At 38.6% G+C, this 24989-nt stretch overlaps 1 protein-coding gene across 1 annotated transcript; it reads right to left on the reverse strand.

The window, feature by feature from the left end:
• Positions 1-1040: 1040 nt before the first annotated feature.
• On the reverse strand, positions 1041-23225 carry LOC131783524 (histone-lysine N-methyltransferase 2B). Its single transcript, XM_059100285.2, has 33 exons — positions 23045-23225; positions 22113-22923; positions 20140-20189; positions 18447-19516; positions 18069-18116; positions 17294-17361; positions 16679-16872; positions 15896-16012; positions 14550-14675; positions 14074-14166; positions 13472-13525; positions 13001-13312; positions 12700-12759; positions 12292-12369; positions 11642-11752; positions 11053-11141; positions 10424-10578; positions 9553-9716; positions 8847-9038; positions 8282-8440; positions 7962-8082; positions 7756-7834; positions 6233-7065; positions 5730-5804; positions 5570-5604; positions 5195-5302; positions 4444-4493; positions 4131-4253; positions 3729-3818; positions 3077-3206; positions 2567-2662; positions 2021-2088; positions 1041-1468 (listed from the first exon to the last, which is right to left on the reverse strand). Exons 1-33 carry the CDS (start codon positions 23219-23221, stop codon positions 1363-1365), a joined length of 6042 nt encoding a protein of 2013 aa, XP_058956268.2. The 5' UTR covers positions 23222-23225; the 3' UTR covers positions 1041-1362.
• Positions 23226-24989: the final 1764 nt, after the last annotated feature.

Here is a 24989-nt window from a genome sequence, read left to right on the forward strand (position 1 = left end):
TTTGTTTGGTTGTTTCATCCTGTTTGGTATTGATAATTCTCTTTACGGGTTACCCTGTAGTCTTCTTTGTTGTTCCTTTTTTCTTGATCACGACAACAAAGGAAGAGGTATTTGCGTCTTCAAGTTTAATCCCCCACTTTGTTTTCCTAATGGACTATATATAAACGCTAAATAATACGTGGGCTGTACTTGAGCGGAAAAGCCGCAGTTTGGCAAGGTCCTTGTAATTCAGTGATCTATGTCGGCGCGTATTCACGCTTTCGGAAAAATTTGAATTTAACACTTAGTCAGAGTTAGTGCGTGCGGATGAAATTTGCTATTGAGAACTTTGCACTGTGAAAACTTACCTCCGGCGGGAGACAACTTTGTTCTCCAATCAGAACAGAAAGAAAAAATAAATCTGTTCCTATCCTGTGTCTAAATTCCTGTCCTCTGGGTCTTTGCGGTACTACGGACCGATGCCAAGATGGGGTTTACAGTCCCAGACTGGCTCACCAGCTTGGTCGAAGGAAACCTTGAAAGTATCGGCCTAACTAAACATTTTAATGTTTTTCAAGGTAATCAAGCGTGGGTGGAGACGAAAAAATAGAGCTCTCGGGACTCAGGATGCCGTCTACCTCGACAAACCAACCAAAAAACAAACAAACAGACAGAAATCTCTGGTTGAAACGGTGAGTTAGGAAAAAAAAAACCACTTATGAAAATTTCTGGAAAGAAAGAACAACGAATTTTCGAATCTGTATCAACGAGTGGTTTATACAGAATGAGCGTGTCTTCTGTGCATATGTAGCTTTCACCCCATTGTGAGCTTGCTCCACTTGCTCGCCACACTTGCGAGTTCGCCCACTGAGGGAAAACAAGTTCGCCCCACCCCAAAATCCTTTAACTCTTTTCCTACCCCGAAACCCATTCCTTTTATGTCGACATCATAACATGCCGAAGCGCGCTAAAACGGCTCTGAAATGCTAGGCCCAACGACGTACCAGTGCAACTACACACCCTCATAACGTCAGCCAGAAATTCACGACATTCACATCGTATCAAGGCATCTTACTTAAAAATTTATTTCCGTAAATACTGATAATTTATTGCACTGAAACATGACATCATTTCTCTCAGATTTGTCATATATTACTGCGCTCAAATTATTACAAATCCATTGCAGACAAGATATATCACTTAGAGAGAAAAACCCCCTCAAATATATAGTAAATATCATAAAGAGCTGGGATGCTGTAAATAAGCTTTTACAGAGCAAAGACAAATATTTTACATCTTATTATGTACACTTGGTTCATAAATAAAATTCGATTTGACAAAAAAGATCCAGCTTTGGAAAGTTTCAGGGGAGGGAAAGGATAGTTAATTGAGGTATTTGCGACAGTGTTTTGAGTGGCACAAACAAGGTAACTTCTCGTCTTCGATAGGAAACTTGTAGTCATAAGTCAACTCTTCTCCTCTGGAAATACTGAAAGGAAGAAATTGAATAATCAAATTTAGTCGCGTACAGACGAGAGGACTTAACGTGGTAATGTTCGAAAAATTTGTGGGTGGGAGGCTATGTATCCAGAGTCGGAGTGTAAGCTTGGAAATATTTAAGTGCATGTTGAAAATAATCCAGGATTGCATTAGATTTGCTATACTTTGCTCTGTGATTGGCCTAGAAAACTTACGCCACCATCTCAACCAATCAGAAGAAAAATTAACAGCTTCTTAGTCACTCGCGTTTTCCCGCGCTTCCGGCAGTTCACTTGCTATCATACTTCGCTCTCACTGGCTGTCAAAATTACTTCAGTTGGGATTTTACGACGAGATATGCTCTTCAAATCAAAATACAATTACAAGATACTGTTTCAAAGCGGTTTAGCGTAAGTAAACAGACCTCTTACTAATTTTAGCTTTCTCCGCCTGATAGAAGAAAAGCGATAACAAACTAAACGTGTGTCAGCCAACAATACCGATAACATAACCCTTGGAAAAAAATTCAACCTGACTAAACAACTTTTTTTTTTATACATACCTTCTGGAAGCAAAGATAATAATTTTCTTTTGACCGTCCACAGTGATGACTCGAGAAAAGCAGTTTGACTAAAGTGTAAAGGAAACACATTACTTAATAAACATCGGGGAAAGTTTGTTCATTATATTGTATTTTCTCTTATATTATCGTTCAAAGTGAGAGCGAGATAGAAAGCGCGGTGATTTATACGTAGCTTGGCTTAAAAATTCAAATAACACTAGAGAAGTAGATCCTTGTTCACCCTTTACAACATCGAGTCAAGCAACTGGTCATACATATGGTTGAATAAGCGTTTCTACATCATTCCTGAGCAAGCAAAAGATACATTCTACACGCGTAATTGGCAGTACTGAGTACCGCGAAACTCCAGTTATTGCACCCACCCACCCACCGCTTAGAGTCCCCTCCCCCCTCCCACCCTCGAAACTAAACAAACCGGGTGCTTAAAGCCAAAATTTCACAGGTCTTTCAACTTGGGCACTCTTTTGCCTTACCACCTAAAACAACCCTTTGAACGAAAATGGTAAAAACAGAGAATTATATTACGTCGCAAGAATGATTGATGAAACGAGCTGCGTTTCCGCACATCGTGGCGTCAACGACATATGTCCCGTCGACACGAAACATGTAACACCCGATACCCTGAAAAGATAGAGGTGAAAAAAGCTTTAGATCCTTAAGAAGGAATCAGTCTCTAACCAAAATTATCAAATCATAATCACCACTGTTCCTAGGATACTTCCTCTTTAAACCTTAAACTCCCAAGAGTGATCAAGACAGAATATCTCCTTACAACATCATTACTGTAAAATGTAGTCCAGTGACGAGAATTAAGAAAATGTTCATTAGGGGATGGTTGGTCGATCTAATAACAACTTCTCTGAACTGAAAGCATAAGAATTGTTTGACAGACAGTAAGTTGACAGACTGTAAGTATTAATTACCCATAAGATAAGATTAGCCATAAGATCTGGGAGTGAAATGGTTAATTATAACTAACCGCGCAGATGGTAATGTTAAGAACGTAACTGAAGTCAGGTAAATGTGATTACCTACCTTGCTTTCGTAATACTTCTCTCTCTTGTCAGTGAGAACAGAACGAACCAGCATTCCAGAATACTCAATCACCATTTCACCAGCGGCGATATTACGGGTGCAGAATAATCCTCGACCATGAATTGGGGACCTTAGATTCAAGCGAAAAAAAAACTTAAAAGCGAAAAATACGAATAGAGTCGGCACAGTTGAATAACGAAATGCCACGTCACAGGTATGCAGTCAATAACGCGGGCTCAAACGCACGCGGTTTAAAATTCAGCGAACTTCGCGAAAAAAAGAAAAGGGGCTGGAATTCAAAACGGAGGCATTTTGCTGTCGTTGAAGGCATTTCACTATTTCCAATGTTTTTAAGGAAAAAAAAATCAATGTTTGAAAATATTTAGGGGGTTTACAAAGTTTTTGGAGGATATTATGTAAAAGAAATGCAGCAGGGGAAACAACGCCTCGAAGCAACAGAATGGAAATTCAAACACGAAAACGATTCCACATCCGTTTTCCGCGCTTAAGGCTACCGCATGCGCAGACCTATTCAGCTCTGAAAAAGAAACTTTGAGTCACATGTGGTCGAGCAGCTCAGCCAGCGGTAGCTACCATTCGACTACACCTTAGAAGAGGACACTATCACAATTTTCAAGAGATGCACACGTACCTGTAAACAGCAACAGCGTCTTTGTTAAAGGAACACTGTTTAAGGTGGCGGTACCTCATGGCCATTGGTAGATCCAAACATGTCGGGCGCCTGTAAAATAATAGTTGAAATGAAATGTAAGTAAGTTAATAATAAAATCAATAATTTACTTAAGGACTCGGTCCCATTGCCAGGATCATTACACTATGCGAGGTGGTTCTTTCTTTCCCTTTTGTATATGAAAGCCCAGTAAGTGACCATCGCAATGGGAACTAGCGAGCAATACTCTCATCTGCCTGTGCTGGTGTATACAGAAGTCCAAATTCAGTTCTTCTAATTTTCGTTACAAAACCTAGTATGAGATGATTCAGTTTAAATCCCCAAGAAAGAGGCATTTTTAGCGTCCGTAGAGTTCTAACGTACTTCACGGACAGAGGTCCATCACGCGCTTGTTCAGCGCTCTCCTGTTCCTCCGCGCTTTCTTCTAATTGTGGAGCGACGCGGTGACTCGACGCTAGGAACGCGAACATATCGTACTTTTTGTTTCTGTTAAAAAAAAAGGAGAAACAAAATCAATGAAAGTGATTACTGCTGTCTCTATCACCAGAACGTAAAAGGTCCTTAGCATGTCGATATTACAGATATGTACGAGTCGCTTTCAACAAGTATAAACTCATTTGACTTGACAGTATAAATTATCCATTTATCCAAAAAAAGAGTTTTTAGGTTTCCAAACCTGTGGAACATTTCAGCTCTTGCACAGCCGTGTGGATTCTCTTTCAAAGCCTGTGGGAGAGTTGAGTTAAAGAGGTAAGGGAAAAAATCTTCTTCTAGTGAACCCTTTAACTCCCAAGATCTAACTGTTAATTCTCCTTTGTAGCTACTATACATTTCCTCGTAAAGTGGTTACGAGAACTTGGTGTTGATCAAGATAATCACTTTAACCTGATAAGTTTGTGTATTCTCATTACCTGTTTACTGGATAATGTATGGATTTTAAAGGGAGCAGTTATATATTAATCACTTCTGGAAGTTTAAGGGTTAAAAGAAAGTGCGCATGTTTTAACAGACTTTGAAATATCGCAATTTCCTTTGAAGTACTCAAGACTTATCCATTTGCACCATTCTGAAGTATTTGATTGTAACATTACTTGAGCTTACGATACGTTAAAAAATTTAGCCTTGAAATCGAACCAGTAATTGACTTCCCATTACGGTCTTCCATTAAGGCCATATGCACAACAGGTTAGATAAATTGAGCTAAGTGTTTTCACGAAGCGAACGTAACAAACGTTTTGCATTCACGCTTGTTCACACAGAAAACATTTTGCGCTCACACCGCGTCCGATCAGTTTGAAATGCACCATTCACCAGCGATGAAACCGCCGAACAGCTGGATTGCATTACCCAGCCGTATCAATAAAGTGGCCTTTTCAAATTTCTCCGCTTAGTGTGGACGCAGCCTAATGCATCTTTGCAGATTTTACCTGTGTTTCTTCCAAATTGCTATTGTCAAATGGTGGATTATATTTGAAGGAATATTGCTTCAGTTGATGGGCTCCAGGTAGCTGCTCTAACATAGACACGACAGATTCCTGAGGGGATTAAGGATAAAAAATTAAAGATTTACCATCATTCTTCCCCCCCCCAACATTTAAGACAATGCTGATCCTAGCAGTATGCAAGACACCTGGCACGTGAGCCAGGGAATTCTACGTTCTGATTGGCTAAATGGAGTTACAGTTTGCAAGAACCTCTCATGTACCTGCGAAAATGAGGAATATCCTGAAGCCGTAGAAAAAAGGCAAAAAAGAACAAATGAAATGTAACAAAACTTTCTCAGGTATGGGTTACCAACTCACCTGACGAACACCAAACATTGCTTTGCCATTTACACCTGAAGAACCAAATCAAATACATCAGTTGCTTCGTTTATTACATAAAAACAAAGGATCGTAAAAAGGATAACGAAAATCAGGCAGCACAGATGATAATTAATATGAAAAGGGCGGTTGACAGAACCTGCAAACGGAACCAGTTTCATGCGACGATCTATCCTGGCTTCCTGAACCTTTTCAAAGACTTGCTTCCAAGCAGCTAGAAACATGAAAAAAAACAAAACAAAACAAAACGAAACAAAACAAAACAAAACAAAACAAAAGTAAACGAAAAAGCTCATCAAAAAAATGGTGAATATCAGAAGGAACGTTATTTTCAAATTGATTGACAGGGCACGAAATAACGGCCGGTTAACGGACACCAGTGTCCGAAATCAAGCACTACTATTCAATATCGGAAATTGGTGTCTAAAAACGGCCGCCAGTGCCTAAAATCGGACACTGTCGTCTAGAATCGGACACTAGTGTCGAAAATCGGATATTAATGTCCAAAATCAGACACTTGTATCACAAAATCAGACGGTTGTGGACACAAGGGTCCAAAGTAAGACTCTATTGTCCAAAGGAGGAGTATCAAGTACGCTAGTGCCAAGCAATGTTGACAGAAATATCAACAACTAAACATACTTTCACATGTATTCGCCTCGACCTTCACTCCTTCATCACTTGTGATTTCAAAAGACACATGAGGTTGCTCGGATTGTGCAGCATTCTCTCTCTCTCGAAGCTTCACTAACCAAGACTTGGGAGATATTTCTTTTATGGGCGAATTTAATAGCTCTTCATCTCCTGCCTTAGCTACTACTTCGTGATCGCAGTTTATCTGCCTGACTGTTTGAGGAATCGACTCCTCAAAACTCATCGTCCTTTTCGCGGCTGGCGGTGTCTTTCTACATCTCTGAGGCGCGGCTTTCTGCGCAGGAGCACTTGGTAAGACGGGTGACGGAGATTTTTCCACACGAACAGGATTAAGAATGGATGGTAAATGGCTTGTTTGTCGATTTAAATGCTCGAGGAGTTTCCTTGGAGAATTCGTTGGTGAAGAAGGCAAAGGTTTTTGAGGAGCTGGTAGAATTCTTCTTAGCTTGGACAGGTGTGTTGTTTCATTAAACAGAACTCCCGGAAAAACAGAGTGATTCACAATCCCGGGTCCTGGATGAGGTGCTATTCTTTTCAGTTTCTTTCCATAAGAACTATTTAAGTAGTCGGTCGTTTTGTTATTTTGTCGAGGTTGTGCTGAGTTTTTGATATCTCCGTGAGATGCAGACGTGATTTTTGGCGTTTTGTCTTTCTTGTTTAATTCTTCGTGAGAAATAACTTTGTGTAAGTGTTCCTGATCTATCGACTCCTTAATTTCCTGTTGCCTTCTTTGCATTGATTCAAGTGTTTTCTCTTTCGTTGTGCAGTAATAACGGCATCTTTTAGTTGGATCCTTAACACTCCAGTACAACCGACTGATTCTACGTGAAAGATGAAAAGCAAAGTCAATATAAAAACAAAGAAACAAACATGGACCCAAAACATGATTGCCAAAGTCATACGTTTTTGAAATTCACTAACTTTTCAAAAACAAGCGTAAAAATTTCCCTGACCAATTGCATTAACAATTTCACAATCGAGTCCTGGTGATGACCTCCAAAGTTGAACCTCCCCTCACAGCCATCCTGTCCACCCACAAAGTGATGTCTTCAGCAAGCGTCACCATCTTTCATCACGACAGGCTGAACCACTCCATATTTTATTTGACATTTCACTTTTCCATGCCCTTCTATTCTAGGACGTAAATTTTCCCTTACTCAAAATGAAATTCCCGGACTTTTCCCTGACCTTGAAGAAATTTATTTTTCCTGATCTACAGCAACCATGCAAGATGGAAAGATCCTGAATTGAAGACCGCTTGGGTCATTTTGTCGTGCTCTGAAACAAAACACTTCTATTTCACAGTGCTTCTCTCCAACTTGGAGTATGTTTGGATATTGACGAACCATGAGAGAAAACTAAGGGAAGGTTTGCGAAGGAAAAGCAACCCATGAATGTAACCATTCGAATCTCTTCAAGCTACGGTAAAATTGTGATACTTGACTTACAACTTGAGTTGGAAGGAGAGCGTAAAGGAGGCTACAGTACAGTGATAAGATTATACTACGTACCTGAAATTAATGGGATACAGCGTTTGTTTGGTGTCGGAATGTTCACTCAGTTTGCCCATGTCTTCCAGAGTAAGAGATCCTAAAAGAAAATCAAAAGTATTGAGAATCTAAAATTTAAACCATTCATTTCCCTAAGCTGGCTTTTAATTGAATCTTCAAAATCTTGTAATTCCACATTTTAATCTCGTTTTATGTAAGCACGTTACCTTGTACAAGGGTGATGTTGTGAGGTTCAAACCCTCTGGACAATTTCTTTGTGGCTCGGATTTTGCCCATGTCCACACAAACTCGTCGTTCCACACAAAAGTCGTCATTTACCATCACCAACTGACAACAGGAATTATTATCACATTTAGTAAAATAAGGTATAATTCATCAGTTTACTCCATAAAATGAAATTCGAAAGTAATCCGCGCGGGAAATTGGCGTGCAACCGGCCAAGATTGATCCCCTTGCGCATGCCTTACCGGTTTAACGCTGTTACTGCTAAGTGATACGTGCTTTGGAAGTAAACAAAACAACTAACCTCCTTTTTGGTCCTGAAGGAATGTTGAGCACAGTACACCTTCTTGTCGTCTTGGAACTCGGCTTTAGCATTTCGTGCGCACATAAAATGATAATTCATTGGACAGCGAGGTTCACAACAACCCACAGTGGCTCCAACCTCACCACAATGTTCACATTTCTACATAGGAAGATAAATCGATTGTTTGGGATGAGAATGCGACAAGAACGTGATCGACAAAGTTTGTAAAATCGCGATAGTAAATGAAAAAGGAAAAAGGAAAAAGGAAAAAAAAAGTCCTTGTAAAAATCACAACAGTTGAATATCAACTCAAATATGCTGGAATCACTTTGTAGGAGTAAGTTAATTCATTTATTTTAAATTCACTTAACCACCACTGGAGGAAAACATTTTCTACCAAAACTCAGCGGTTAAGCTCCAACAAATCCCATTTCTATCAGGCCTCAATTAATTCGACTTCTTCAGTCACACTTGACCAGTTAACATTAAGTCGTCACTTTGATAAATTTGCAATTACTTAGAAGATAATGTGTAAACCAAATGAATGAAAAAACACGGCAAATACCATTTGTTTTCCACGTGATATCGCCACTTGAACATTCTGTAAGCGACCCTCGTCATCTTCAAATACTTCCGCTGACCACAGACCACAATTGACATGCACCCATTCATCTAAACCACAAGTGAGAAGCCGGCCTGCCTTGGAAGGTTCGGCATCACGCATCGAACCACACAGAAGACACTTTCTGGTATCCTCCTGAAAAAATTATCATACGCAAGTTGAATTTTCCTTTATCTCCAACACTTTGGTTTCGGGGCCGAGTCCTTCAAAGTTAACTTAAACCATCCCGAGGAACGGGTCTTAATGAAATTTAAGTCTGCATACTAAGGTGAATCGCACGTCGTAGAACTGTTAGATGCTAACATAGTCTCTACAGCATGAGGCGCTCAGAAGTTCTTTCTTACCCCATGGATGGATGCAAGTCCCCCGCCAGTCCTACACCCACCCACCCTACTCCCCCTCCCACTCCTCCAGCATTTCGTCAGGCTTCCCTGACAAAGCACTAGTATTCAGTTAAACCCCTTGGGAGGAGGCAGGGGGTGGGGCACTGTAAGAGTCAAGTTCCCCTCCCAAGAATCCTTGAACACAATGACCTGGCTGGTGCTCGACGCCGGAATTTTCAAGCCAAATTCCAGCGCGCTTACCACTTGGACACCACACCTCCATTCTAGCATCTTACACAAAAACCATACAATGAGTTATACCCTACCACGTCAGTTACTTGCAGTGGTTGTTGGTGTTGTTTCAGTTGCAGGAATTGTTTTATTTGTTGCTGTTCATCGTCATTGGTATCAATTTCCATAGGCTCCTCGTTCGTGACGTTTTCTTCCTGCAGATCGTTTTCCGTGTCTGGTTCCATTTTTTCAACTTCACCTACAAATTAACGACAGACAAATTCAGACAACTCCATCTTCAACGATGATATTAAGCAATGGACATTCCACGAGGTGACTCCTCTTGTCCACTGTATTCAGGCCGAATTGGAATTTTGCACGTTGGTTTTTGTGGAGGGAGGGAAACCGGAGGAAAACTCTTTGGAGGGAAATAGGAGGAAAACTCTCTGAGTAGGGAAGAAAACCAACGACTCAAACTCAAGCAAGGTATGGCACATGTGACGCCGTGTATGGGAATCGAACCCAGGCCACAGCGGCGAGAGGCGAGCGCTCTAACCATTACGTCATACCTGCTCTCTGATTCTTCTACCCTCGAGATCTAATTGTGGTAATTCTCTGTTTTAGGTGCCACAAATTTTCTTGTATATAAGTTCACAAATCGGTGTTTCTTTATATCATGATAAAACCTTGTAAATAAAAAAGACAGCCGTTCTTTCATGATTTGATTTGTTCGATGTCGCATTGAAATCGTGAGAATGTGTTGAATTATCATCACTTTTGATGATTTAAGGGCTAAATAAAAATGAAATATCCAATAAATGTTTCACCGGCATTCCCCCATCTAATTCGTTTACGACAGATGGCATAAATGTTCACAATTCAGCACGTTAGTAATATCTAAAAGTTTTCAACCGCATATACTGTTTCCAGTCTCCTAAGAGAGCAATGAGTTTTTTCAAGACTTACAATTTTCGTTCTGTGATGAGTTCATCTGTAGAGCCTCTGAAGAAGAAGGCTGAGATTTTCCAACAAGTGTGGAATCAGACTTTTCTTGGTTGCTTTTCAAGGAAACGTATGAGTGATCCCAGACTTCGTAAGGAATAGCAGTTCCAATGATTCCACTGCAATAAAGGTGTAAAACGATAGGTTGGGATTAACTAGGACTGTCGAGTGTCGCCATACCAAACCCAAAGCAATTTTCATCGGCCAATCAGAACAACGGGAAATATCAGAAAAAGTAAACGACAGCTCAAACTAACGACACGTGACCCAGTGGCAAGTGGTTTCAGCTTTATATTTCAAAATTTGATTGGTTGAAAAAGTGACGTGGAATTTCTAGACTAATGATTAAACATATCGAAAGGTAACCCAAGGAATCCCAGCAATGCAGTCGAGGGACAGTAATGAAACATTGGAAGGGGGTCACCCTGCCCAAAACTACCATTCTATCCAGGCAGGGGGGGTCTCTTCGTGCTCCTGAAACCGAGAAAAGCTGCGGTGCGATGGGCCGCTTGCCTTATGAACATACTATTGTTTTAGCCATCAGAATTAACCATTAAGTTCCCTTGAAAAAATGCGTTATTTTAAAAGCTTACTTTTTAAGGCGTGGTTGTGCGATCTCCTCATGTCCCTCGGAATTCACTGTACTTTTAAGCTTGTGCCACGGAAACATTGCCACTAGTTCCTACAAAATGAAAAGAAAATGGTGTTTTGATTCTGTAAGGTTTGCAGCTATATGCCCAAGTCCTACTCCACAAACCCATTCTAAGTATCAAAATGTACGATGCCTCCTCTCCAATGTAAGCCCGTGGGCGACTTTATACCTTTTAAAACGACTGAGAGCAGCAAAGAAATATTAGAATTGCAAAACAGGTTGTAAGTCACAAAACATTGATACCTAAATATATTTTTTAATTTGAAATGCTGCTATTCCTAACAGATTGCCATTTCGACCTGAATGCCGTGTTTAATTTATTGTGACGTGGGGGGGGGGGGGGAAAGAAAGAAAAGAATCACGGGTACCCCAGGACACACACCCCCCCCCCCCCCCCCAAAGCTACACCCTTGCTCTATCATGATTGGGTGGAAAATACACCCGCTTTTCCTTCAGGACAATCTTAAAATACCCCCACAGTCCCACCCACTTTACAATACATATAAACGCTAGACTGATGATAAACAAACCTTGCAAAAAGTATAGTAAAGAGAGGACCAATGTCTGGTCAAAACAGAGTCTGTTTCCACAAGTCTATAAACCCTGTCCAGAACTTTCGTAATGTCATCGCAAAAGTTTTCCTGTCAAAGACGAACACAGGAAGAAAGTTATTAACTCTTCATGGGTGTTGTCTTCCCTTCTATGAACCCTATACACCCTAACATCAGTATGCATATTCTCCACACTGTTCTCTATACATTCCCTAAGGTGCTGACAAGGAGAATTTGGTTAACAATCAAAAGCTGTTTTAACTGGTGACCATTTCTTCTATGCTCGTGGCTTTCATGTCTGATTCAGGGGTGATATTGTAAGGAGAACTTGGAAGCTAGTCACTCTTAGGGTAAAGGGTTAAAACTTCTGCATAAAATAGCAGTTAGGATTGTCATTCTTATCCATCTGATGTTTCTGCAGAAGACTGTCAATTCAAGGTTTTCACACATTTAGAGGAGACTTCCACAAATGACTTTCTTTGTAGTAAAAGTGACTCTAAACATTGTAATACAGCCCCTTGTTGACATGTAATACCATGGTTTTTCCTTCTAGTTCATCATAGGTGGAACTTCAAACATAATTCAACCGTCGTCTTTCAAATAAACACAATTTTTCAACAGGCACTCACCACACTGGTGTACTTCTTATCTTTCACTTTTGCTGAAATTACTTCAAAGTCCTTTGGATATCCATTATCTGCTTCAAGCTGTTGCATTAAGAAGGAGGAGGAAAAACTCAATGAAAGTAAAGAGTAACTGCCCAAGTATACAACATAGTGAGCCTGGATAAGGCTTCAACATGAACTCTGATACATTAACCATTGAGCCATTGTTATGCATGAAATCATCTTATTGGTAGGCCTACAAATTGGATGATTCAGCAAGAGGGAGGCTGCACAAAATGTGCAGAGCGAGGACAAGAACCTGGTCTCAGACTTAATCCTCAGAAGGTCAGGTTAAGAAATCAAACCTGCTGGACTATGTTAGCTAAAATTACAAGTATTCACTCAAAATTTTCATTGCTGTACTTGTTGTACCTGTTCAAAATGAGACTTGAATGGTTCATAAGCCTTGCAACTTTTGATTTCTTCCACAATCTGTGTAGATCAAAACAAAATGTCACTTTTCCTTAGCAATTTGCTAGTACTCAGAATCTTTATTATTGTGGGGGGGGGGAAGAGTGGGAGGGAGGGTAGGGCAGAGTTGAAAGTGACCCCACCAGGGCTAGAATCTGCACCTTCAAATGCAGAGTCCACAAAGTTTGATGTTGGGCCACAATGGCTATCTTCTACAGTTGTACCATATTATGATAAAAACTCATCTACAGATTATAATTACCCTCTCATATCCTGCCTCCATTTCCTCCATCAATTCTTTATACCAGGGAGAAGATACCTGATCTTCGTAACAGCGCCTACAAATGAACTGCACTTCCTCTGGTAAGTCTGTCAGACACTCATACTGATCAACTGTGATTCCTTGACATTCTGCATGCACCCAGTGATCACACTTGACACAGTGAACCATTTTAGATTCAAAGTCATCATCAGAGTAGCATTTATCACAGAGGGGACAAAAGTTATTCTGTTGTCTCTGCTTGCCACATTCTTGACAGTGTGTGAATTCAAGCATCCACATAGCTTCAGGATTCTACAAGAAAAGCAATTGTCAGTTTTCAATAAGTAGCAATTTCAGATGACTACAATGCTTTATTGTACACTGGCTTAATATGTCTGGATTACTATACTTGAAGGTGAAACTTAAATGTAGAGAGCTGGATTTCAATTTAAAATAAAATTAGAAACTTACATCTCCAGCAGTTCTTCTCCCACAATTTTTGCACTGTACACACCGACCACACACCTGAAAACAAATCAAGCAAAATTGATGACATTACTCTGTGATCATACAAGTGAGGGTGATCCTGAAAAGGGGTGTTGTCAGAGACTCACATTTTGTCAACCTGAACTGGAAGTCATCATCAACATCAAGAAGAAACGATATAGTAAAGTTCTCCTTTTTTACATTCTAAGCTACGCATTTATATCTAGAACCACTTTTAAGAACACACCACAAAAAAGTTGTAAAAAAGATATTCTGTGATCTTGACAGCAATACAGAAGATGGTTTGACCCTGTGAGTAGCATTTAATCATGTAGTCTGATTGTCCATGCGAGAGTATTTCTGAGCAGAAATGTTCAACAGTCTTGATGGGAATCCTAATCAGAGTCCACAAAGGGTTGACTCTGATAATGACTTCCGTTAAGGTTGTCAAGGCGCTTGTCAGTACTACACACAAAAGTCCTTAACAAGACTACTTTCATCCCCATGATCAGACTACACCATAAAATCATGACAGTACATTCCATCTAAGTCCAATTGATGATTCCAGTAACTTAAATTTTACTCACCCAAACATCATCATCTCCTTCTGGCTCTGTGGGATAAAATGGACCTAAGCATTCAACATGATATCCACGCTGACAACGGTCGCACATCAGGAGCTGAAGCAAAACATCAAAAAGTGATTTAACCAAAAAAAAAAAAAATGATAGAGACTCTAAAAATGATTAAATGCAAGGTAATCATTAAAAAATATATGAAAGCTGATTTTTTGTTTAAGGCCAGTTATCAAACCCATCCAAGAATTTTGATCTACATATACCAGGTTGAGCCCTTGTTCACTGATCAAAACCCCTCTTGCAATCAGTGCTATAATTCTCCTAGCAAACATCAACACATCACCTCAGAGACTACTGTGGAGACTACAATAACTGATCAACTATCAGATATTGTCTTGATTCAAAATCAAATTCTTTGTATTAACATACAAATAAATATACATACATAACAGTACATAGGGAGAATCAGTTCATTTTATAGTCACCTTGTCTTGATATCCACAAACACTACAACTGCTGCAGTTGTCACAACACCATGTTGTCTCATCAATTGGTTCTTCATCAAGACAGAATCCATGGAAAGGCTCAGAACAAACTCTGCAGTAGAACATCTAGGGAAATAGACAATAACAGTGAAAGCTCTGCAGGTGAGTTGCAATAGAAGAAATTGCAGTAAAAGAAGCCCAAAAAATCCAAGCTCTTATGGAGTTTGAACCTGTGCCTTCAGGATACTGCAGTTGAACCTGTATTAGGCTGTCATCCCCAGGAATGGCAGAGTGACTGCTTAATATAGGTATCATAGAATAGGGGTATTGAAAAAAAAGGTAAAAATTGGTATTTTACAGGTTCTAAGGAATAGGGGTTTTATATAGAAACAATAAAAAACATCATTTTATGTCATAACTGACCACTTACTACACAAAAAGTTTGTCAAAAATACCACTAACATTGATTTCAGGAGATAAACATGGATTAAATTTTGCTTAAAACATTATTCTTAGTTAAATTTGAGTGGTTTATCTTGAAGTGACTGTTAAATACAGGCAGAAGACAATACAAACAGGCTGTCTGAACCCAGTAAAGGGTGACCACAACTGCCTAGCCCTTTAACTCCCATGCGTGACCAAGACAGAATTTCTCCTTACAATATCAATACAACATCAAGCAGACAGGTAATGAGAACAAAGAAAAATATAAACTAGGGGATTATTAGTTGATCCAAAACCCAATGCTCTGAACTAACATCACAAGATTTATATGAGAGACAGTAAGGAGAATTACTAATAAGATCTTGGGAGTTAAAGGATAACAAAGGTGACCGTTTAATAGAGGTAAAAATTAAAGTACTACTACTACTATTAGACAAATTTACTAGCAACGTTATATAATGTTTTCATCAACAACACTTCTTTTATAAGATAACTGTATTTTCTTTGATTGCACTATGCCTGTGGTAGTCATTTCTTTATTTATATGTTACCTCCATTGCAAAACATTTTTTCCTTTTTTTATGTATAATTTTCAGCAGATTCCTTTATGAGAACCAAGAATCCCCTAAAATTTACATCACTCCCAACAAGTAACTCCATAAGTTAGTTGGTCCTTGTTAAGAAATTTAGAAGAAATGATTGCCACAGGCATACTGCAATCAAAGAAAATACAGTACCCTTAAAAAGGAAGTGTTATTAATGAAAAAAATCATTACTGGTTAAAAGAATTATTTTGAAGACTACTGATAAGAAAATCTATTTTTATGAACAATCAACAATTCATGTTTGAAAAATTCAGATGACAACAAAGCTGTGTGTAAAAAGGGAACTTGAAATCCAACCTTTTCACTGCCCTTGCTACCACAGAGAAAACAGAGTTCTTTGACAATACTTGGAACACCAGCTGTAAAACAAACTGCAAAGCCTTCCTTCCAAATTTCTTCCTCTGTGCTGTTGTCCTACATGTATGGAAACATTACACCCAATAATATTTAATCAAGTAAGGGACCTAACTTCCATTCAGTTTACTCGTACACATATATTAATCTGCATAGAATGTTGGGGGAGGGGGGGGGGGAGAACCCAGGAGATGTTCTGGTTTTATCAACAACATACACACAGCTCCAGACAATTTTGAGTTCACAGACAGTTCAACACTTGACAGAACTTTTCTTTACATCACAAAAACTGATGGTGAAGAAACTTGAATTGACTCTTAGGAATATTGATGAAAAGTGCTTCAATATAAAAAAAAACAAAATTAAAATTTGTTTCATGAACAAGTCTCAAGATTAAAGAAAAATATAATTTGTCTTTTCAGGAGCACAAGACAAAAGAAAATCTGAATTCCCATTAGGAATCAGGCCTAAGACCTTGCCATTAGGCGAGTTACAGTGTAGGCTATTACTACCTTCATATATGACACACATCCAGCATAGTGCTAGGATCACTACTGTTGCAAGTGTAAGTTTTGAGCTCAGCAGTGGAATAAAAAGGAGGTTATTTGTGTTTTTGTGAGAATGAGACAATGATAAAAGGTGAGTTCCATTCACAACTTAGATCTCGAGATTGACATAAGACTCAAGATTTCCAGTAACTACAGTTTGAAGTGATTGTGTACTTACACTCCAAGGTAGTTTTACCAAAGGAATATCAGCCATTACTGCTTGTCTCTTGCCACAGGGTGGTGGTTTAACTGATGCCACAGGCTTCTTTGCAGTTGAATATGACATCTGGTTTTGACCTTTCTTGGAGCCCCTGACTTTGAGGGCAGTGTCATTCTTTGAGGGTGCTCTCTTTTTCACTGTTGCATTAGAATCTGCATGTAAGATTATAAAAATATTACTTTAAAGAACTACACAAACTGAAGACATTTCCAGGGCTCCTAGCTAAAACTGTGGTGTGCAGACAAAAATTGGAAAAAGAAACTTAGTGCATTTTGAGTATGTGATCCCTTTACACTGATCACAAAAATAAACATTTAACCTTCTAACTTCCAGTAGTGATTAACATAAAACTTCTCCCTACAATATCCATATATTATTCAGTAAACAGGTGATGAGAATATTCAAACTTAATCAATTTGGCTCAACTGAAATACCAATAGTTATTAAAGGTATTAGTAAACCACTAAACTTTATTTAATACATGTACATGCGAAAAGAAAGTTTTTAATCTGACCCAATGATAATAGAACTTTACACAGATAATGTTCTGTTGTCTGACATACAATTATGTACCTTTAACTAGTCTCCTGTAAGGTACACCTTTGGGTTTTGGAGGCTGAGGATCAACGCACTTGCGTTTCCTGAAATTCAGTAGAAAATGCTTCAATTAGTTTTAAACACTTGACTCAAAACAATTGCTTAGAAATTCACTCACAATGACAGCTACTTACCTAGTACATATTTACACTCTTCAATTTCTTCCAGTATCACTTTTTATATCAAAATTTTTAATAGGTATCTAATAAGTCAATAAATTTACCATAGCCAACATCGATACTCTCTATACCAACCTATTTTTATTATCTAACTGCACAAAGTAGAGTACAAAAATGCCTGAATAGAGTACAGATATCTTGCAAAATTGTACAGTTGATTATTTTGTAATGTAAAAAAAACCTGTTTAACCAGTCAGCTGCATATGCTATACTTTTCTACCTGCTTTACTTTTCCAGCCTTATGAGAAACGAGCATAGACACTTAGTACCAAAAAAAAGGAGTTGAATAATAGATAACTTATTGGACATTTTGGTGTGTAGTATCACTTAGTGTTTCTATATGCATTGTTTGTATTTCGACTCATCTTGAAGGCTTGTCAAAATACGACACAACTCACAAAAATCCTTAGCAATACTACACACCAAAACATTGAATAAGATATTCATACCTACATGTGCAATTTGGACTGACTCCATCAGTTTTTTTAAATGATTATTTTAGCAAGTAATATTAAGTCAAACACTTGAAATAATCAATGACTCATGTACAGCAAAAGTAAACATATACTTACACACAAGACTGTTTGCTAGTACCCGGTCCCCCAAACTTTGGCTTGTCTCTGATGAGAAATACAGGAAATTGTAAGAAAAATGAAATTGAATAAGAGAGATGGTAAGTTTTGAGCTTGGTAATGAAATAGAGGAAAGATGTTTTTTGTCTTGTCAAGAGTGTGGGACATAGAGTCCCCATGAGGAATCAAACCTCAGACCTTTTCGATTCCATATTAGAGCATCAGAGTGCAGAATCCAAAGGGTCTGAGGTTCAATTCCTCGTGGGGACTCAGAATTTTCTCCTCGTCCCACAATCACGACAAGATGAAAAACATCTTTCTCTAAAAATGAAATAGGTGCAAGGAAAGACTTTCATCATGACAATTTCTGAGACTTACATGCACCAGCGACATACACCACAATCATCTAGGACTTTGCATCCTACACATTGACCACAGCGAATCCTTCTTCTTCCTGGAACCAATGGAATGTTAGTGTCCCTCTCCTTTTTCCGAACACCAATTTTCTTAATTATTTTCACAACCTTTGTTTTTGTTTCTCCACTCTTTGTTCTTATTTTCCTAACAACTTTGATGACTTTCTTTACTATTCTTTCCTGGTTTTCTTCTCTCTGCTCTTTCTTAAGCTCTTTTTTGACCTGTGAAAGTGGCTTACTACTTTCCTCGTCATCACTTGAACTAGGTAATTCACCATCCTCTCGCAAGGCTTGTAGCCTTGATAATTGTGTCTTTTTTGCACTTGGTTGTTTTTTCTTTGCTGGAACTGATTTTTCAGAAGCTGGTCCCTCATCCGCAGAACTCCTGCTTTCTTCTTGACTTGGGTGTCTTGATCTTGGTCTACTCTTTCTTTCTGCGTCAGATTCTACACCAACTTCATTTTGCTCTTTTGAATGTCTCCGTATTTCCACTGTCCTACATGCAGTCTCTTCTGCCATGTTCATAAATGTATCTTCTTTTGTTTCACTCTCAATCTTTTCCTGCAACTCTTGCAATCGTTTTGATTTAAAAAAATGTTTGTGAGCCGAGCCGGGTGTTTTCCTACTTGAAACATCGCTGTGTGTGGATGAAACCTCTGAATGTGAAGATCCATTGCTAGCTTGATCTTCCATCTCTTCCTCACCATTTTTCACTGAAAAGAGTTCATCATTCTGTTTCTTAATTTTGATTCTCTCTGATCTCTTTCCACAGGTTTCTTTATTACTCGACTGACCTTTGGTAGGTCTCTGCAATTTCAAAGTCTGTGATAAATTGGAAGTTCTAATAGTTTTCACTCTCTGTATACCTTGATTTGGGAATTTAGCAGGTTGATAATGAATTTTGGCATTCTTTACATTTTTCATCCTTGCAGAATTTTTGATACGAACTTTCCTGCTGTAAGAAGAATGCTGAGGTGCATTATTTGGCAATGATCCTTGAGATGGCACATCTGTAAATCCAAATCTAGAGCCCTGAGAAACCAAAGAGCATTGTATGAATGGGAGAAAAAAAAATTCATTTCCCTATATAAATACTTCCTACAGTTAGGTAACCCTTATCCCTCTTTACTGCAACATCAGTATGCATATTCTCCATACTGTTCTCTATACATTTCCTATGGGATCTAACAAGGAGAATTTGCTACACAATCAAGAGCTTTTTAAGGGTCAAAGGGTTAACTCCTTAAGATCAGGATCTAATTTCTCTCAACAGTGTCATCCCTGAATCAAATGTTAAGGTCACGAGAATTAAGGTAATGATCACCAGCTCAAGAAGCTTGATTGTTAGCCAAGTTCTCTTTATATGTATGGATCTACATTGCTTTGTGCTCATTAAAAGCCTGCTTATTTTCCATGACTTTCTATGATTTTTCAGAAGCCAAACCTAAATTCCATGACTTTCGAGGCCTGGAAAATGAAATTATAAAATTTCATAACTTTCCAGGTTTTCCACTGCCCATACCAACCCCATCATTGTTTAGTGCTTCCTTTTTGTTTTGAAGAAAATCTAAGATAATTTTCTTTTTTGATAATTTTTGATAATTATACCACAATCTTAATTCCAACAGCTGTGCAACTGTTTTTTCTTGACATACCTGAAAGTCAGCAGAACTCAATGTCTGGATTTCAAATCCAGTGGGTGAATCTGTAAAGAACAAATTTATATTTGTTAAGGTTCATTTTACAAGCTATAGTTTTATAGACCCCTGTCATATTCTTAAAAATGTAGCTTAACTGGAGGGCAATGATAACTAAACTAATTCCTTCTGGAAATAAAATTAACTTTATGTCGTTTCTCCTTTGGTAGAAAATTATTTACCCAGACCTGAAATAAGGCTAATAAAGAACACAGCAAATTGGATCAACATGAAAACAAAGGTAAGAGTGATCTTGTGATTTTTTCGTAATTGCATAAAGATCTCTAACCCTTTAACTCTCAGATCAAATTTTTCATTGTTCTTACTGTCAACCATAAAATTCTTATAATCTTAGTTTAGAGAATTAAATATTGGATCAACTAATTATCCCCAAATTGATATTTTTCTTTATTCTCATTATATATCTGGTTAATATTGTATTGATATTGTAAGGAGAAATTCTGTCTTGGTCACTCATGGGAGTTAAAGGGTTAAAAACATCATGAGTTACGATTAATCACAAAATGAATGAGCAGCTTATGCATTTTTTTCATTTGTTTTTACTATGCAAAATCTCCTTATGACATACTTTTTAAGCTCTAGGTAAACGTTACTAAAAACACCTTTCTATACTTTTAATTTTATTATTTTCCTTTCCAAGGGTCATTCCCCATAATAAAAGCAACTTTAGGACAACTTTTCTTTCAAGAGGTGTTTTCAAAATTAAACATGTCTTATTGATCTGAAAGGCTAAAATCTTGAGGGACTAGAGAACAGAAATTCAATATTTTGTCTTAAAATCTATTCATGGTTATCCTCGACAAAAAAGGAACCAGATATTTGATGAGTACATAATAAAGAAGCAACATAATTTAGCTCTTAAGCTTATTACTTCACATAGCTGACCATTCAAGGGGTATTGCAATCCATGTGATTGAACAGAGGATATTATCATAGGATTGGAGTAGTATGCCGAAAGTTTAAAAAAAAAAAATTACACACTTTCTTTGATTACAGAGATGTTTGGTTTGAATTTCCTGATCTTTCAGCAAATTTAAAACAAGTTCTCATTTTCAGAAGAGTTATTGATGACCTAGTAGGTATAAATAATTTTTTGCAATCCTAAGGATCCTGTCACGAAAGAACAACTAACTGGCGCTATTGATTCTATTTCGTGCAATGACTGTGTTAACAAGTATATCAGAGAGACCAAATGTCAGTTTGGTACACATTAGAACATGAAAAAGCAGTCCTTTTTGGCAAAAAAGAAAATTCAGCTTTATTGGAGCACACACGCCTAACCAGCGCCTTTGTTTGGAAGCCTAGCATATCGACTCCACCCGCGCTCCTTTAAATCGTGATGATGGCCGCCTGCTTCCTGACGCCTATTTACACCTCATCAGAAAAAAAGGGCAGCTAATTAGTGAGTGTATGAAAGGACCTCTTGTTGCAGCGTTTAGATCACCTCTGATGAAGGCACAAGACAGGAGTGTTGAAACATTGGGTCTATGAATTGTAACTTCTTGGTCACATTCATTAAATCTTTAAACCAGAGTAGCATTAAACCATGTCTATATTTCCCTTTACTTATTTCATACAGGTTGTGAGAATTTCATGCACATCACCACCATAATTTTAAAAAAATCTAGTCTTCATTCTGGCTCTTTTTTTTATATTGCATATTTAATCTTGCTGTATAACCCATTGATATGGCAAGGAGTAACATGATTTAATTTTGATGACTCTTTTGGGGATTGTAAGTCATTATCTTAAATCACTTATTTTGTTTCTTTAATGCTAAACATGCATATAGGTTCCTCTGATCTTCAAAAAAACAAAAAAACCAAACTCATCATGATTAAGAATAAAACTACTTAACTAAAATAAACAAAGAAATATTTTCTAGCACTGCCTCAAAAAATTTCAGATACCTGGATTATTCACGTAGACTCGTTGATCACCTGGTAACTCCACTTTTTCCAGTTTCACCTTCGCAGTTCGAAAAGCTTTGTTCGGAGGAACTTCGCCACCTTCCAAGCGTCTTTTCTGAGCGACTCGATTAACATAGTTTGACGATCCAGTTGTGCTCCTTTCATCTCCGCTGATTTTAAATTTCGGCGATGTGACATCGTCATAGTCTAACTTTTTACTTTTCACTACACGGCCAGACCGCGATCGTAATGGTTGGCCCTCTTTGTTTACTTCATCAAACTTTCTTTGCTTCCGAATTCTCTGGCCCTCCTTCGCTTTTGCAACCAATTGTTTCGCCAGAGGCACAGCCTTTTTCTTTAAATGGAAATTGATATTATGTGTGTTAGGCGATATATGGCGCTTGATTCCTTCACCCATTGAAGGTTTCTGGACCCGCGGTACAAAATTCGCTCTGACTTGTGTTGTTGATTTCACGTTTGGTGACAGACAAGCCTTGTCGAATTCTTTGGAGGGTCGCGCGAATCTTCTTTCGTACGAATCTCTCTTTCTGTACTGCTTCGCGTACACATTTTGGCTCGTTGATGCTGCGGAAGGTTTATTATCTGCTTCAATCGCGTTGTTCTTACGCTGAAGGGATTCAGTTGTGAGTGTTTTAGGCACATTACCACTTGAATGTCTTGATGGCCGGTCTCTGGCGCCATCTTTACGATAACTAACTCTTTCGCTGCCATCCAAATAATCTTTGACAGAGAAAGAGCGATAAGCTTTCAAACCCAAATCCTCAGAACGAAAACCATAAAATTCTTCTTCCTATAATCAAAATAAAAAATCAGAAGTTTACAAAACAATCAAGCTTGCTTTTCCAAAGAAGAGAACAGGCCTCATAAACAAAACTATGAAATAAGCATTCATTGGAAAATTGATGAAGCACCTCTTCATCGGAATCTCCGAAGATTTCACGGTATTTTCGAAGGCTGATACAAACTGGTTTCTTGACTGAGCTCTTAAGCTTTTCTCCAAGCTGCTCTTGTTTAATCAGTCTGGACATGGTAAAATTCTCCTTTTTCTCAGGAGCACATCGGGCCTTCTTAGTTCCAGGATATTTCATTCGCGCCATGTTTCCTCTTTGTGCGCATGAGTATGCGTCTCACACGTGCTGCCACGACCGCACACAATTATGGGTCAAAACAGAATAAACAAATATTTTTTTGACAAAATTGGCGTCTATTTTGCATCTTTTCCACCACTAGCGCTGATTCAGGGTGTCAGAATGTAAAGAGAAGTCCAATCAAAATCGAAAAAAATCTGGGCAGAAGCCCTATCGTGAGAGAAATCTACATCGCGCAAGCTGATTGAGTGACCAGGCCTCATGGGTATTCCCCAAACGTCCGGTTCGCCTCGACGCACGTTCCTTGTGAGGTGGTTTAGAGACTTCATCGTTCACTTTGCTGGATGACCACGCACGAAAATGAATCAAGTCTAAAAGCTGTCGCAAGAATTAAATTTTGTCGGATCAGACTATGCGTAAATGAGTTTAAAGCGAATGATCAAGATTTAAGACCTTAGCGTGATTAGTAGATTGCGCGCTGTGAAGATCGCACGATATTATCAATAAACCCACCCGATTTCTTTCCTTCGATATCGTCTACGTCCACGCCGTATGGAGATTGATATATACAGTGTTTTCAAGAGAGTGATCTGAAATTGCCTTAGCAGACATAATTGTTTAATTTAAGCGCATTGACAAGTTTGCGCGGGGTTTTCCCAGCGTGAGCCTTCCCACGCATAGGTCTCTAAGAGTCGCCGCGATACCGCAGTTTACCGCTTGCTTCCGCCTCTGACCTGCAGTCTTCTGACCCATTTAAAGAACAAATCTCGGTTGTCTTATAAGGGTTGAAAAAATCCCATGGTAAGCTTTGGACGATCATGTATCTTCAGTAGAATTCAGTAATCGCGTTTTGCCTCCTCTTTATTAGTCAGCTATCAACTATTGTTTATCATGTATCTCAGTGAACTACAGTGCTGTCCTAAGACTCAAGTCGTCTTGACAGTACCTGGTGTGTATTGACTCTTTATTGAGAGAGGCTGGCTTAGAGTCCGGGTCTGAGTTGTTTCATCGTTAAAATGATACGAGGGAACTCAAACATCGAACACAGATTGGATGAAATCAGCACAAACCATCGTTAGATTCGAGCTACGTGTGCGAGAAATCAACAACCTACTCTGTGCGGTTTCTGGCCAGCGCACAGATGGTAAACCAAACAAGCCTATGCGTTGAAGTGATTGCAGGCTACTTTACAGGGTAGTTGGTTTTCCCCTTAGAAAGAAAATTGATCAAGATGGCGGTCTGCATTCCTTCTCACCTCAAAGAGCCTTAATGACTCAGAGGTAGAGCGTCAAAGCGAGATACGAATGGCTGAGGTTCGATTCCTCATGGTTACTCTGAATATTTTTCACACTCGCGAAAAGACGATAAAGCATCGTTCTCTATTTATTTTTTTCATGGGTTTTCGATAACAGTTATGATCCGATTAATCCTCAGTGGCAAACAATCCATCAAATTACTGAAATTGTGAACAAAACTGGCTATTCAACATACAAACTGCTTTTCTAAAGTGAGGAGGGAGAGGTGCTGGCTTATTCCAAAGCGGGCCTTTTCATGAAGACCTCAAAAAAAGCTCTTCAGCAACGTCCAAACAACTTGGATGCTGTCTGGCAAGCAGACTGTACAGCCTTAAGTTCTCGTCTATTCTTCCCGTACAACAACTTAAGCGAAAGGTAAACTATTCAAGGCCGAGCAACAACTTTGGAAATGCAAAGAATTGCTTCGAATTTATAAGCTATCTTCCCAACAGTTTATGTCTTTCCAAGAGGAC

This window comes from Pocillopora verrucosa, chromosome 6, assembly GCF_036669915.1.
Source record: "Pocillopora verrucosa isolate sample1 chromosome 6, ASM3666991v2, whole genome shotgun sequence".
Lineage (NCBI taxonomy): Eukaryota > Metazoa > Cnidaria > Anthozoa > Scleractinia > Pocilloporidae > Pocillopora > Pocillopora verrucosa.

Bases quoted from the DNA above. Each gene is read 5' to 3' on its own strand.
- LOC131783524 (XM_059100285.2), bottom strand. From the start codon at position 23,221: ATGAAATATCCTGGAACTAAGAAGGCCCGATGTGCTCCTGAGAAAAAG. The intron at 12,370-12,699 runs GTACAACAAGTA...TTAATGCAACAG, and splicing joins TCAAGTCTCATTTTGAACAG to CTTGAAGCAGATAATGGATA. The intron at 1,469-2,020 runs GTATGTATAAAA...TCTTCCTTTCAG, and splicing joins ATTATCTTTGCTTCCAGAAG to TATTTCCAGAGGAGAAGAGT.